The 14,822-nt window shown below is 42.3% G+C and overlaps 1 protein-coding gene across 7 annotated transcripts in view; it reads right to left on the reverse strand.

The window, feature by feature from the left end:
* The window catches only part of PATJ (PATJ crumbs cell polarity complex component), a 145,277-nt gene that overhangs the window by 17,721 nt on the left and 112,734 nt on the right, over positions 1–14,822 (reverse strand). For all 7 annotated transcript variants that reach the window (XM_064665023.1, XM_064665021.1, XM_064665017.1 and 4 more), the window contains 2 exons: positions 3,189–3,272; positions 1,053–1,246 (listed from right to left, as the gene is read on the reverse strand). In XM_064665023.1, the coding sequence (XP_064521093.1) occupies positions 1,053–1,246; positions 3,189–3,272 (278 nt within the window). The remainder of the gene's footprint in view (positions 1–1,052; positions 1,247–3,188; positions 3,273–14,822) is intronic.

A 14,822-nucleotide genomic window follows, 5' to 3' on the forward strand; every position in this document is an offset into this window, starting at 1 on the left:
AGCAACCATATGACTCTTACACACTGACACTGAACAAGTATCATGCCATAAATCTCTTTCGGCAAAGAAAGATTAAAACTATCAGTGCTCTGGTTCAAGTGATCTAATAGCAATGGTTTAGAGAGAGATCAGTGAAGTCATATTTTATTAAGCTGCTACCACCTCCCACCATATCCCTCTCTACAACTATCTGAACGGAGGGTAAGCCAGGTGGGGGCTGGCCTCTTCTCCCTGGCAACAAGTGACAGGACAAGGGGAAACAGCCTCAAGTTGTGCCAGGGGAGGTTTGGGTTGGACATCAGGAGGAATTTCTTCATGGAAAGGATGGTCAGGTCTTGGAAGGGGCTGTCCAGGGAGGTAGTGAAGTCATCGTCCCTGGAGGTGTCCAAGGAATGACTGGACATGGCACTCAGTGCTCTGGTCTGGGTGACAAGGTGGGGATTGGGCACAGGTTGATGATCTCACAGGTGTTTCCAGCCTAAATGATTCTGTGGTTCTGTGTCTCAGGATCTGCTTTGTATTCACAGAACTGCTTTCTGCAGTGTTACGCAGTCACCTTGATACTGCTCTGGATCTGGGTCTAACTCAGCCTCGTATCTTCCACTGACGTTGGTCCCTTTGAACCTGAGTAGGAGCTAAATCTAACTCACAAATCCATCTGCAAAGGCACATCCTGGTATTTAGAAATAGGAAGCTTTCTCCCCCCATTTTGAAACTAGAGAATCCATGGTTAGGGCCTCCAACCCTGAAACATGGCTATGCTGATGCCACCAGAAGAGTGAGCTCCCAGCTCTGCACGTGGTCACACTTGCTCTGAGCAGGACACTCGCTGGGAGCTCTCCTGGGCTGCTGCAGCCTTCCCTGCTCAAGTCTATTGTTCTGACAGAGAGGCAGAACCACAGTCTCATTGCATCCTTGAAGATACTTAGATACAAAATTCCGTTCCTTATGGAGTTTTCCCTTTATTTCATATTCCATTTGGAATGGCTACAGTCATTCAAAAAGCAAAACATTTTTCATTTGAAGCGCTGCTGGATCAGAGCTGCTCTTACCGTTTCCCAGCTATGCTGAGCCCCAGCCCTCGGCCCGTTTTCTTTTGTATATCTACATAGAAAATCTCTAAGTTTTCTTCATCTTTGTAATGTGCTTCGTTTCTATAAACAACCAGCTGCACCTTCTGGGGTGTCTGTCGGAGCGCAGTGATCGCTTCCTCATGGCTGGCATTCCGCAGATCGATCCCGTTCACCTGAAATAATCAGTGTTTGCTTTCCAAATGACATGTATAAATGATCTTTTCATCACACCCTACCCTTGTGTGACAGCACAAATTTGTCAAATTGACACCCCTTGGCGCTCTAATTTAGTGCTCCCATTTCCAGAGGGCTGAGATCCTGGATCTCCTACAGAGTGAGTTTGGTGCTTTGTGCAACTGCCTGGAGTACATCACAACAATCAAAACATTCTGGCTTGGAAGTTTTGCTGGTGTTCTTCCCTTCTTTTTAACCTCAAACCTTTGGAATCTCAAACAATGCTTCTTTCTACACCTAGACAAAGTAGGATGTACTCCTTTGAGCTCCCTGTGTCTCTTACCACTCAGATTCCTTCTCCCCCAGCTGCACAACAGTGTCGAGACAAAAACAGAAGGAATCAAAAACACCAGTAATAAATGGCCCTGGAGAAGCCCAGGCAGGATGTATTAAACAGTGATTTTCCTTTTTATCCAATAGATGGCACACCAGACCGCTCTTGGAGCACCCAGTTACACTTCCCTTACCATGACCTGAGAAGGTTTCAGCATTTTAGTAATGTCAGACAGAACAAGAAGTTCTACTTCAATACGTGCTCAAGTATTAAAAAAAACTATTGCAACTTAAAACTTAATCTCCTGATTTTGCCAAGCCTAATCCACAGGTGCCTTTTAAGGTGTTTGCCAACATTCTGTCAACAAAATAATCTTTTATTTCCTAATACCAAAATATATCAATACTTGAACATTTTCTCTTTAGGAAGTAGCATGAACTGTAACAGGAGAACCATAGAATATTAATCCGCTTCCATAAGTTTTAAGGTAATGAAAATATCTCTCAGTATTTCTAGATATGCAAAGTTACAATTGTACTTAATTTTACATTAAGATAATTAAGCCTAGTCTACAGTAATTACATTGTTTGTACTGATTCTGCACATACTTATTTATTTATATACTGCATTGATACTCTTTTCTTGACACAGGCATCTACATGTGCTTTATCCCACTAATCTGAAACCAATTCAGAGTCATCTTTTTGATTCATTAATACAGCTTTTAAAAGCTGAAGCAATAACAATATTATGGCCCACAAACATTAGCACTTTCCTGTTTGGCCAGAGAAGAATTAATTAAGCTGCCCCATTTTTACCCCCTAATTATCCTGCTCTGTTAATACATCATTATTTATAAAACGAAAACAACATTCAGCCTTAACGCTAACAAAAATATTTTCAGTGCAAGAGCTGTAAAGACAAGTCCCCAAGTACCCCTCGCTATTTTTCTAACCCTACACACCGAAGCCTTAATGGCCATGCTGGGAATTTGTCCTGAGCTGACAGCAGAGCTTTGAGCAGCTGCACTGAAACCCTGCCTGACGCAAGTTTCATTTGCAGACCAACACTTCTCTCTTAACCCTTTCCCTCCACCTTTTCTATGCTTGGCTGAGGGGAAAACACCACATTTATTCATTTGTGTGTTTCCCAGTTGGATGAAGCATGGCCTGGGGGAGCTGGTGGCTTCTGCAGGGATATAAGAGGGATGCTCACAGGGATGCTGGCAAGGATGCTCACAGGAATGGTACATCCCCCCTCTCCTCCCCAACAATATTTGGGTTGCAGAGGCAGTGCAGAGATACTTGAGCGGCGGCCTCTGAATGAAAGATTAAAGAGATGAATAATACTAAGCTATTGGACATGACAGCTGAACTATGTAATTCAAGAACTACCTTGCTCAATTAAATTTAATGTATTCTCAATTTGTACCTTCAGTTTATATGAATATATAAGGAAATATGAATTTTTCAGCATGTTCTTAGTGATGGAAAGGAAGCCTCAAGTATGGATCCTTCTCAATGACCTGTCCTTCCCCTACAAGAAATCCCCGTTGCATGGAATACAAGTATACACAACGAAGAACATACACAGAGAAAGTCATTTACCTCCAGAATCTGATCACCAGCCCAAAGTCTGCCATCTCGGGCTGCTGCCCCCTCTTCATAAACTTCATGGATCACTATGGCATCCTGTGGAAAGAGGGTGGTGTGAATCCTCCTTCCCAAACACTCCATAACCTCTTAGTCACAACCCACCCCACACTCCCCACCTCTGTGAAAGTACAGCACTCCATGACAGGAAAAGCAAGACTATAACAAAGATTTAAAAAAAAAAAATTAATATTTTGGGATAAGAAAATTACTCCCTGTAATCCAAACACAGGGAGCCAGTAAAAAGGTACAAAGGATTTTGTTCACCACTTCAGGGTAGTCTTGTCTAGAGCTTCTTCCATCATTTTTACATGTTGGCATCAGCAGCATGTGAACTCAGTGTGAACTGTTGTATTAATATCGTCTACTTTTAATGATATTATTTAAAACCAGATTCTTTGGAGCTATGAATATTTTTAGGGACTTGGCATAGATCTCAGCTTTAAGCAAGAGCTGAATGCCTTGTGGTAAATAGTGCTGGTTAAATCTGTAAGAAATGAAATCCAGAAGAAAGGAACAATGGCAAATGTTAGTTTATTACTGAGGCTGGAAAATGTAGGCAGTGGCAGATGTAGCTTCAGGGAAGGTTTCAGTGATTTAATCTTATTGCCAGCAATAGATGTCCCCAAAGAAAAAGCATTACAAAGAACATACTGTTCTTTTGCTGGTGCTTTCCCTTTGCATTGTTCTGGCTTGTTTCTTTTTTTTTTTTCCTTCTGAAAAAAAATAGGTGAACATCCTGCTACAGTTCTTCAGATTCAGCAAGCAGGATGGGACCCTTCACTGTGCAAAACCTGCTCTTCTTCTCAGTAACACTCAGCCTCAGAGCTGAACCAGTTTTGCTACCAGCTCTGGCTGTGGATAAACACCCAGTAGTTTTTAATTAGACATGTAGGTATTGGATAACTTGTTCTCAGACAAATATACCCTCTAAAAATGCTATGGCTGTGAAGTCCCCCCCCCCGACTTGATGTACAAGAAGTCAAAGAGGAGCTTTTCCAGCACTTCCAACAAAAGGTTGGAGTATGCGAGCCCTGCTGTGCATTGCCTTCCTGGAGCAGGGGGAGGAAATCACTGCTGGGGCAGAACAAAGTCCCTCCATGTTGGGAAAACACTGTTAGACAGTACATCTCTCATCACCAATTTAACCCCCCTCCCTGTGTTGCCTTTCTCAGCACACATGGTGCACATTGAACAGAAAGAAAACTCAAATGCCCTTCAGCTAATGCTCAGATCAAGACAATATCGAGTGCATGATTCCCTTTCATTCCCACTACCTCCTTTAATGATGTGGACTCTTCTGCTGCTGCTGGAGCACAGCACCACTGTCACAGGTTCCCGCTTTTATTCATGTACACTAGCCCCTGAAAAAAGCCTGGAGGACTGTAATCACAAATGGATTACAGCTGATACAAGCCTCCCAGATGGGGGAACAGAGATTTCAATCTACATAAATGAAGGCAGAATACCATGAGCTATGTACCAAGGTAATTAAGAAAAATCAGAAGAGAGGTTTGATTAAAAAAAAAAAGTATATCTACATATACACACACATCGCTGGCAACTGTAGGGTTTTCTTGCAATAACTGAAGTAACAAACAGTAATGGAGTGGAGCAACACGTGCACATCCATCTCTCAGCAGTGTTGCCAAAATCCTCTACTACATATCTTAGATCTTCTCAGTTGTGGGGTTTGGGTTGTTTTGAGTTTTTGTTTGGTTGGTTTGGGGGTTGTTTTTCAACCAAACAAAGGGTTACCTTTGTTTTAAAAATGATAGTGTAACTGTAAGCCAACACAAGAGACTTTTGCCTGGGTGAAAGCCAGGAGGTGACAGTGATGTATATTTTTTCACCTGAGGCTGATCATGGGTAACTTTGAGGAAAAGCTGAGTCTGTGGTTTAGAATTTCCACTGCACATTTAACTTTTAGTTTTTGAAACACTTTATCAAGGCATGATAATTGAGAGCAGCCCTGAGGAGAAGGATATGGAGTGTTGGTGGATGAGACACTCAACATGCCCCATCCCTGTTCGCTGGCATCCAGAACCCCCCCACGCCCTGGGCTGATCCCACAGCGTGGGCAACAGGGGAGGGGGGGATTCTGCCCCTCTGCCCCACTCAGGTAAGACCACACCTGCAGAGCTGCCTTCCGCCCTGGGGAACAACAGCAGAAGGACATGGAGCTGCTGGAGTGAGTCCAGAGGAGACCATGGGGATGCTTCAAGGGCTGGAGCCCCTCTGCTCTAGAGACAGGCTGGGAGAGCTGGGGGTGTTCAGCCTGGAGAAGAGAAGGCTCCAGGGAGACCTTAGAGCCCCTTCCAGTGCCTAAAGGGGCTCCAAGAGAGCTGGAGGAGAAGGACTTTGGACCAGGGCATGAAGTGAGAGGACAAGTGGAAATGGCTTCCCACTGACAGAGGGCAGACTTAGATTAAATATTGTGAAAAAATTCTTACCTGTGAGGGTGGAGAGGCCCTGGTACAGGTTGCCCAGAAAAGCTGTGGCTGCCCCATCCCTTGAAGTGTCCAAGGACAGGTTGGAGGGGACAACCTGGTCTAGTGGAAGGTGTCCCTGCCCACGGCACGGGGTTGGAACAAGATGAGCTTTAAGGTAATTTCCAGCCCAAACCACTCTATGTTTCCACAGAGACATTTAGAAGTGGCCAGTGAGGTAACACAAAACATTGGCCAGCTTGTTAAGGCAGCATCATTCAAATGGGACACACCAGAGCAGTGGGCAACCATGAGATTCATCAGAAAATTGGCAATATGATCACGTAACAGCAGACTGGGTATGTACACAAGATGATCAAATTAAACACTTTCAGACTGTATTTAATCTCATATTTCCTAACCTCTGAGCAAGGAGCTTTCAATCACATTTCTTTAGGTTTGTTTTCCATCTGTGGTCGCTTTAAAACCGGTCAACAACCTGGAGTTACCAGCTTTTCCCAGCACTGCATTATTAAATGTAAAACTGCACATACCGAAGGCTCAGATTCAGGAACCACCAAATGTTATCAGTTTGAATAATCTGCATCATCTATTTGAAAAGGCAACAATTCAGTGTCACCCTGCAGTTCCTGCATGTGTTAGAAGCCAGACCTAGAACTAAAAATACATATGGCACGCAAAGGTACATTCCTGTTCTGTCTGTGCCTACCCAGGAGAAGGAAACATCTTGCTGACCTGCCAAAACACTGTTTTTCTTAAGCAGGTCTATTTTAAAGTAGTGCAGTTGAACAGGGCTTATCGAATCGATTAAAGACAGAGCAAAGCAATGTATCCATGATGCCCTGTATAGATTTTTAAACAGTCCATAAGCATAAATATCGGTTTTACTTTTCCTTAGCTGATAAACTATGGCAAACAGACCTCTTTCCTCTGATACCTCTGGGATCAGCTCAAATTGCATTTAACGCAGAAGTGATTTTTTTCCCACTGGATCTAGTGGGATCTCAATAAGACTCCATTAGTTTTGATGATCCATGACAAATCACTAAAACCAAACTGCTGATGTTATTGAAGGTTTTTAATCACATCAATATTTTAAAGAAGTTTATGCAGTAATGAGATGCAATGTCATACTCCAGCCATCTAACCAAGCCCTAATTGGTAATGACTTTATTGACAGGCATTGATTGAAGCTGTAACATCCCTTTCAGTGCCTGACGAAAAATATAGGATCTATCATGACTAAAACAATACACAATGTTTACTTAAAGGATAGGTTTTGGTTCCTGGACATCTGCAGCTCCTGTTCACTGGCTTTAAATTCAGAGAGTGCTTGATATCTCTAGAAGTCAAGGCCTAAATAGTTCAAAATCAATCAATCCAGAGGGCGGAAGGGAAAGTGGTGTCAATGTTCAGCTAGAGATTGTGAATTCATAGTGGCTCTGGACAGATTTTCACTCCTATCCCTTCCCATCTCCTTTCACTACCAGTTTGATATAGATTATAGCTTGGCAGAGTCATGAAAACTGTTTGTGCAGAAGGGGGAAACAAAAACACTCTCGTATCAAGAACAGAGTTGTTTAAAAAGAGATATCCAGCTGCTGAAAGCACATAGTTCATAAAGTTTACAAATCCATTCAACAAACTGGAGCTTTAATCTTTGTATATTTTGACTAAGAACAGTCTGGGACCATTATACAAATGGGGAATTAATGCAGAGCTGAGCAGTTCTTGCATGGGATGGAAGGATGGGGAACATGAGCCAGGGCATGTAAACAGCTTTTCTTTATGCTAAACAAAGTCCACACTCACAGGTGCAAACTGAGACTGTCCAACCATGAAAAGACAGAGTTGAAGGGAATTTGTCTGCTACTGCTGAGGTTGCCATCCTGGGCTGAAAAATGTTTATACTGAAGGGCCTGCAGTCCAAGGAAATAAAAGCTGAATGCACTGATACGGCACTGCATGGCTGAAAAAAAAATACCTGCAAGACAGAATAGTTTCCAAACATGGCAAAAACATCCCTGGTTTGGATACAGTGCTCACCAAATCTGTTAAGAAGGAGAAATGCCCACCAAACCTGCCACACAGTATATTAGAGGGTATTTTTTAGGGCTCAGATTTGAGCTGTGGGACAACTACACCCCTCACCAACAGAATATCACTGTGTCTCCACAGTTGTCTTGAGCAAAGGGAAGGACCAGCAGTGATGGTGCTGAGAAACAAGGTTTTGGCCATGGAAGCAAAGGCAGGGAAGTGGGAGGGTTCATGGAGCCTCCTGGTCGACACCTTGAAGAACAAAGTTGGTGCAGAGTGACTAACTATGGAACAGTGAGGGCAAGACAACCTTAGAGAAATTAGCACCCAGTCTGGGAATCCATCCACAGCTTGTACAGTGTGCACAGCATGATCTACACTGCATTGCCTTTGATCCAAGGAGGGGAAGAGCCCTGAACTCTCGGGGAATCAGATCTCAACTCCTCCCCCAAGCTGTGGATATTTTTTCTGCTTGATTTATACCGACTTCAGAGACCTGTCAGGGAAGAATATCACACTCACCCATCAGCAAAGAGCACAAAAAGACACGTTAACACTGAGAATTAAATTCAGTAAGATTGACAGCTTAATCTTTGTATCTTAAATGTCAAGAACTGGTACGGCAGAGATCTCAGGCAATGACCACACAGCACTGCCCTGATTGAGCCTCTGGGAGAAAGGTGGTAAAGTCAGCATCCTATTCAGGAAAATCACTGACTGAGTGATCCTTAAAAGCCTGCAGGAGCATAAACCATGGTGAGAAAGTCTCACAAGCTGGCTAGCTTTTTGGCTTGAACTGCTCACACATTTTCTGCAAGTTTATAGCTTCTGAGCCGTCTCTCTAGAGTTGATTTTCTCCTGTGTAGCTGTTTTTCAGCAGGACAACCAGCAGCTTACAACTCAAAAGTCACTGAAAATCAGCCCCCAGGCTGTTATTGGGAATGCTGGGAATAGAAGGTGAGGGAGTAAATGGACACAAGACATGAAGGAAGCCCAAACATTAAGTACCAAGGATATTTTGATGAAGGTCTATCATATAATAAAGGTGGATCAATATGTAAGAGGGGTGATGTCAAAAGAATTGGACAGAGGAAGCCCCACTAACCCAGTGTTGGCTAGATTTGACATGGAAAAAAGTTCAGATTTTGGTACAGAGGCTTCTTGCACAGTACTGAACAGTCCTGCACTACTGAAGCTCATTCACAACAAGCTATTGCTTTAACTCAGCTCAACTTTGCTTTGTTTATCTTTGTTGTGCTATTTCAGTCCATAATCCAGTCATTATCCAGCCTCAGCACCCTCACAGGGAACAATTTCTTTCTCTAATCTAAACTTACCCTCCTTCATCTTAAGGCCGTTTTTCAGAACCCTCATGGTTGGGCAGTGCTAGAAAGCAGGCACGGCAAACTGTTGAAATTACATGAATTTTATGTGCCTGTATCTCAGTTTGGTCTGTAGTTAGGAGAATGAATCTTACCCCTGACCATAATTATGTATTTGGTGTAAGGAATGAAGCTTTCTGCACGGATTAGAGCACTTTCCTGAGGAGGACAAAAAGTGAACTGCATATAAAACAACACTCGGGAAAAGATGTTTTCTGATTTAGTTGATAAGTTGTGTTTTCCTAAGCTAACATTACACACTTCCAACTAATTTCCTACATAGCTACAAATGTTACACTAAATTATCATTATAAAAGATAATAACACTGCAAGGGGTTTTGCTGACTTCAGGATTACAGATTTATCTCTTTCCCAGGGCAAGTACAACAACATCAGTTATTTCCTTTTCAACTTCTGTAATACTTTGTCCGGAGCAGTAAAATTGCCATTTCATTTTTACAGGCTGGTTCGCAGATAAAGTAGAAATCAACTGGTTGCACAGTGAGTTTTGCTGGAGAATTAGCCCCATGCAAGAATCTCTCAGTAGTTAAAACAAATCCAGCTGCTGGTTACTTGTAGGCAGAGGAAATGACAACAGTTATGTTATGATCTATGATCTTCCATTTGCAGATCTAAATGGAATCTAAAAGATAATGATTCAGCAACGAAAGCTGAAGGTCAAGCCCAAGCAAATCACTTGACTTCTTAAACGGGTTTATCTAATGCATCGTGCTGCATAATCCCTCCTTCTAGCACTCCAGTATTTTGCCATTCCTAGTGTTCACAAACCATTAACAGGCACCCAAAATCCTAAGCCAAACACTACTGCAGTAAAACAGGCTGTAGAATGTAAAAATGTATTACCGTGTTAATGTAAAAATGCTTTACATTGCACGAGACCCAGAAACTGCTCCACTCAAGGTTAAAACAAAAGGTCTGTTTCCCATTTAAGAACAAGCCCTTGCAAGAGATGATGTTCACTTGCCAACTTCCATAAAAAAGATTAATCCACAATATCAATATGAATATAATTTTTCATACTAAAATACAGATTTATTTTAAGGAAGCGGATAGTATTTGTATTACATTTTATAGGCCCCTATAGTTACATCTGGTCCCTATTTATTTAAATTTTATTCAGCTTGCATAATATTTTTGCTTACAGTTATATTCTCTAAGATCAGAAAAGCTAAAACCTGAAAATTCAATGGCACTATTCATTAACATTCCTTCGCTCTGCAGTCATAGACATTTGCAAGCTCTCTTTTGATTCTGAAATAATAAAACTAAGGTAATAAGATGTTTAGTGTAAAAATATATGACTTAAGTCAAAATGATAGAAAGAGCAATGTTCCTGTGAATCACATGCCAAAGCAAACCAAAGTTTTTCAAAAAGTATACATGCTCATTTTAGAGGGAATAATAAAACACAGAACGACATATTAAAACCTTAGCTCTCTCACTCTCATTATTTTATTAAATTTAAAAAAAAGGAAAGTTTGTAGTGTACAGTGCATAGCACAGGTTATAAAGAATGCATGAGATCCTGAGTGTGTATGACACAGGAAGCCAAAAACCAGCGGTTTCAACCAGCAGCAGCCAGGATCATCCTGAAGTCCATTCTGACAGGTCCTACTGCTTTTGTATATTGTCAGCTTAAATTTTAGGGTTGATTTACATTCCTGGAAGACACCAGCTTCTTCAAGCAAGGGACTGCTACACCAGCAAGCCATCCCATCAGCTAAACCCTTGCCAAAGACCCATCAAAGACATGATTTGCAAAACTTACTGCCCTAATTCCCTTTTGTGATAACTCATGTACAAAGCAGTTTGGGTTTTTCATGCTCTTGTAAGCTAACGTCCTTCTGGAATGATGATGAATCCACCAACTTCATTTTAACATTATCCAAGCAGGAGTCAAAGCAATTCCTCACAATTTCAAGCTAACTGCATTTACCACTCTGTCAGTAAATTGCCTTCTGCTTTATAAATGTTGGTTTAGAAGAGATTGCATTTTTTTTCCTCTCCCAGCCGCAAACTTTTCCTCTACAATACCCAAGCCACAATTAAAAACTCAAGACTTCTATTCCCATTTTTCATTCTATTGTTCCATTCACTGTGTGGTAGATTTAACAGCAACAGTATCTATAGCCAATATATTGCTGAAACCCTCTGGAGGCCAATATCTTCCTTTTCATTTGGAGTTACAAGGTAAGCATATTTCACTCAAACAGTTTCAGTCTCAGCTGCATTTGATGACTGTCTACAGAATCGCTCAGACATCAGCTGTCTATACCTGATGAAGATATTTTTGCCTGAATCTAAATAAAACTGAGATGGGAGGGAGGGAGGGATAAAAACTTAACCAAGGGAGAATCTGCTTGTTTAGTAACACAGAAGTCACATTTAGGCAGGTCCCCACTGCTGACTGACTGCAGCATAGCACAAAACAGAGCTCTTAGGTTTGGCTTTGGTATAGGAACAACCTGATCTTGGCAGCGTGGAGCCCTCACAAGGTAATTAGCCCTCACAGCTCCGGGGGCAAACATCGTGTCTCGAACAGCTGCAATTTCAAGTCACAGTTTTCTTGATTATTCCCTTGCCCTTCCTTAACAGATGGGGTTTATTCAAGGTATGACTCACCTGGACTGACAGAATGAATTTAAATATTCTTCTGTCAAGCTGCATCCCCACCATCATACAGCTCCACTGCAAGCCAGAAAACCTTCTGGGCTAACCCACATGATATTAGAACAGCTTTTTCCTCCCCAACTCCAGTGTTACCAGCTCTCACACCAACTCAAGTTAGCTGAGCACAAGTATATTCTGTTACTTTCTGGAGTACTCTCAAGTGTTCCAGTTCCCTGCCTTTATGGATCACTTTCTTTTACTGGTGGAGTACCTTCAAGTCTGTTAAGTGCCTTAAAAATGCATTCTATTAAAGTCAGCGGAAAGCAAAAGTACAAAAAGAAAATTTACCAAATTCAAAGTAGACAACCCAGTATAAAAAATCCAGTATAAGAGGTTTGTTGCTGTTTTCAACAAAAAAGACACAGGATAAAGTATGTTTTTCTGTGTAAGGTTCAGGCAATGACCACTTCCTACCCACTTCACCTCCAGGGAGCCCCCAGGTTACAGTCCCTTCAATCTTTTATATCATAGGTGCCTGTCCAGCACTTAGCTGTGATTTCAAGCCCCAGATAAGCCTCTGAACATTTCTCCCTCCCAGGGCTCTCTAACCCTGCCTGGACGGAACATCCCTGTACCAGCCTTGAAAAGTCTGAATCCCCTCCGGCTCGCCTGAGCATCTTAATCACCCAGGCAGCAAAGACAGAGCCAATAACTACCAGTAATCAACTTGACCATTACTAAATTATTCAGCTGGAAGCAAAACAGTGCTCCCAACCTGCTAAGAAAATGTTTGTATTTTAGAGAGATGCTTTTTCCATGTACTGCCAAGAATCAAATCTCTGTAAATTAACAATCCTGGTTTATAGAAAATGGCTCATTGCAAGTTGTTAACTGGACAAGACATGGCAGCATTCACCCACGCTGGGGTGATAATGGGGTCCAGATTTCACAGAATCATGGAATGGTTTGTGTTGGAAGGGACCTTAAAGCCCACCCTGTTTCACCCCCTTACCATGGGCAGGGACACCTTCCACTAGACCACGTTGCTCCAAGCCCTGTCCAACCTGGTCTTGAACACTTACAGGGATGGGGCAGCCACAACCTCTCTGGGTAAATCTCACACGCCATTTGGAGGAGTACCAGGACTCCTTTTTAAAACAATTCCTTGTACATCGTGTTCTCTGAGGACTGAAGATGAAAATCTCATAGAAACTTTACGACAAAACAGTTTCAGAGGAAAAAGCCTGTTATATGAAACTAAATTATTTGCCTTGAAACTGCCTTATATAGAATTGCCTTATACAGAATGCAACGAATCAAAAGCAGAATAACTAAGGAACATTTCCTAAATTTATGGTGAACAACGGGACTATCTGATGCTGCCAGTCCTGTATCCTGTATCCCACAGGACTGGTTATTAGTCCTGGATTCACAGGGTCCAGGGCTCTGCAGCCCAGGGATAGCTGGCCATGCCAACACTGGCTTGCTGCCATGAATGCAAATCTGAAGTTGAACCCCACGTGTAACTAAGAGTCATAGTTTGTCCAGGTCCAGGCACGATGGTCCTGCCCAGCTCATGGGTCTACAGCTGCCATGAATCCCAGGCATACCGTGGCTGGAGCAGCTCAGGCGTCCTGGGAGCACCAGCAGCTGCCAGGTGACAATGACACCCCTGTCAGGTTTACGGCTGCTATTAGCAGCAGTGGGGCTGACAAGCATTTATACACAATTCAGGGGGGACAAGAGGGCAGGAGGTGTCCTGAGGAGCAGCACTAGGGCCTCAAACCTCATTTTGGGATGTTTCCGAAAACACTTTTTTTTTCTATTTTAAATTCCCACTCTGAGGTTACTTTTACAAGTTTGATTGGACTACAACCAAGAAAAAAACCTTCTCACAAATTGAAAGCCCGTGTGCTTCAGCCAGCTCCACTCTGCACTTCAATTGCTTTAAAGCAGAGGCCATGTGTTGTGTTCTCTCAGGGGTACGTGGGAAGGTGAAATAAAAGAGAGTGAAGAAAAAAAATATTAAAAAATATCAACGCTTAGAGTAAAATGAAATAGAACTGCTAAGGGCTATAGCAGTCTGCAAATCAACAACATGGAGACAATTCTCAAGGACAATCCTCCTTTCCCCGTGTCTTTTCTAAACACACATCCTTTCAGCTGATGCTCTCCTGCTCCCCAAACACACAACCCCAGACCTTGCCTAGAATACCTGTGACTGGAAAGAGTTTTGAGCTTAATGGGATGGACATCTCACCAAAAACCATTTCACAGGGGTTAAGACACTAGTTTCCAACCTCCTGAACAAATTAACCTCCCTGCTCACAGCCTGTATTTTTCAAGCCTCTACTTGGTGATTCCTGATGAGATTCCTGAGGTTATGCCTTAAAAGTTGTACTCTATATTTCATTTTGAAGCAGTCTGTCCCCAGCTGCCAGATTTATTATTCCAAAAGCTGGGCATGTACATCTTGTGCTAAAGAAAGACATAAAATATTCTGAGAGAGCTTTCCCATCCCATGTGAACTGCTGTTGAGTACCAGCACTCAGTGTTTTTAGATCAAGTGCATTTTAATACATCTATACTCTTGGCATGTCCACTTTAGATTTGACAAATTCTGAGAAGCAGCATTCCTGGTTTCCTCCATATTGATAAATTACTTCAGAAATCCTAGCAACTGGGGTTCATATCCTTCATGGTTTTGTAGGCACTTACACACCTGTGCAGACACAAAATAAAGAGAACTCAGTAGAAAAAGAAGGAAGAAGAAGTGGGTGTTCATGTCTTGTTTTCTCAGAGGAAAAAGAAAAGGTAAAAGAAAAAGCTCCTGCAGCTGTGCAGCACAGACACTGCTCCTGCTCCCTATTTTGCCAAGACTTTTCCCTTCCTGGATGGAGCATTTTTCCATGGACCCATCAGGGCATCCCATCTCTGTATGTGTCATCTATTAGAACTACAAGAGTACCAAAGACATTCCTGCTTCCTGCCTGCAGAGATGGACTATAAATGGTGCCATTCCCATTCCTTCTAACCTTGATCTGACAATTCAAAAATAGCTAAAAAACCGAACTCCAAACTGCTGAAGC

This window comes from Pseudopipra pipra, chromosome 9 (genome assembly GCF_036250125.1).
Source record: "Pseudopipra pipra isolate bDixPip1 chromosome 9, bDixPip1.hap1, whole genome shotgun sequence".
Classification (NCBI taxonomy): Eukaryota; Metazoa; Chordata; class Aves; order Passeriformes; family Pipridae; genus Pseudopipra; species Pseudopipra pipra.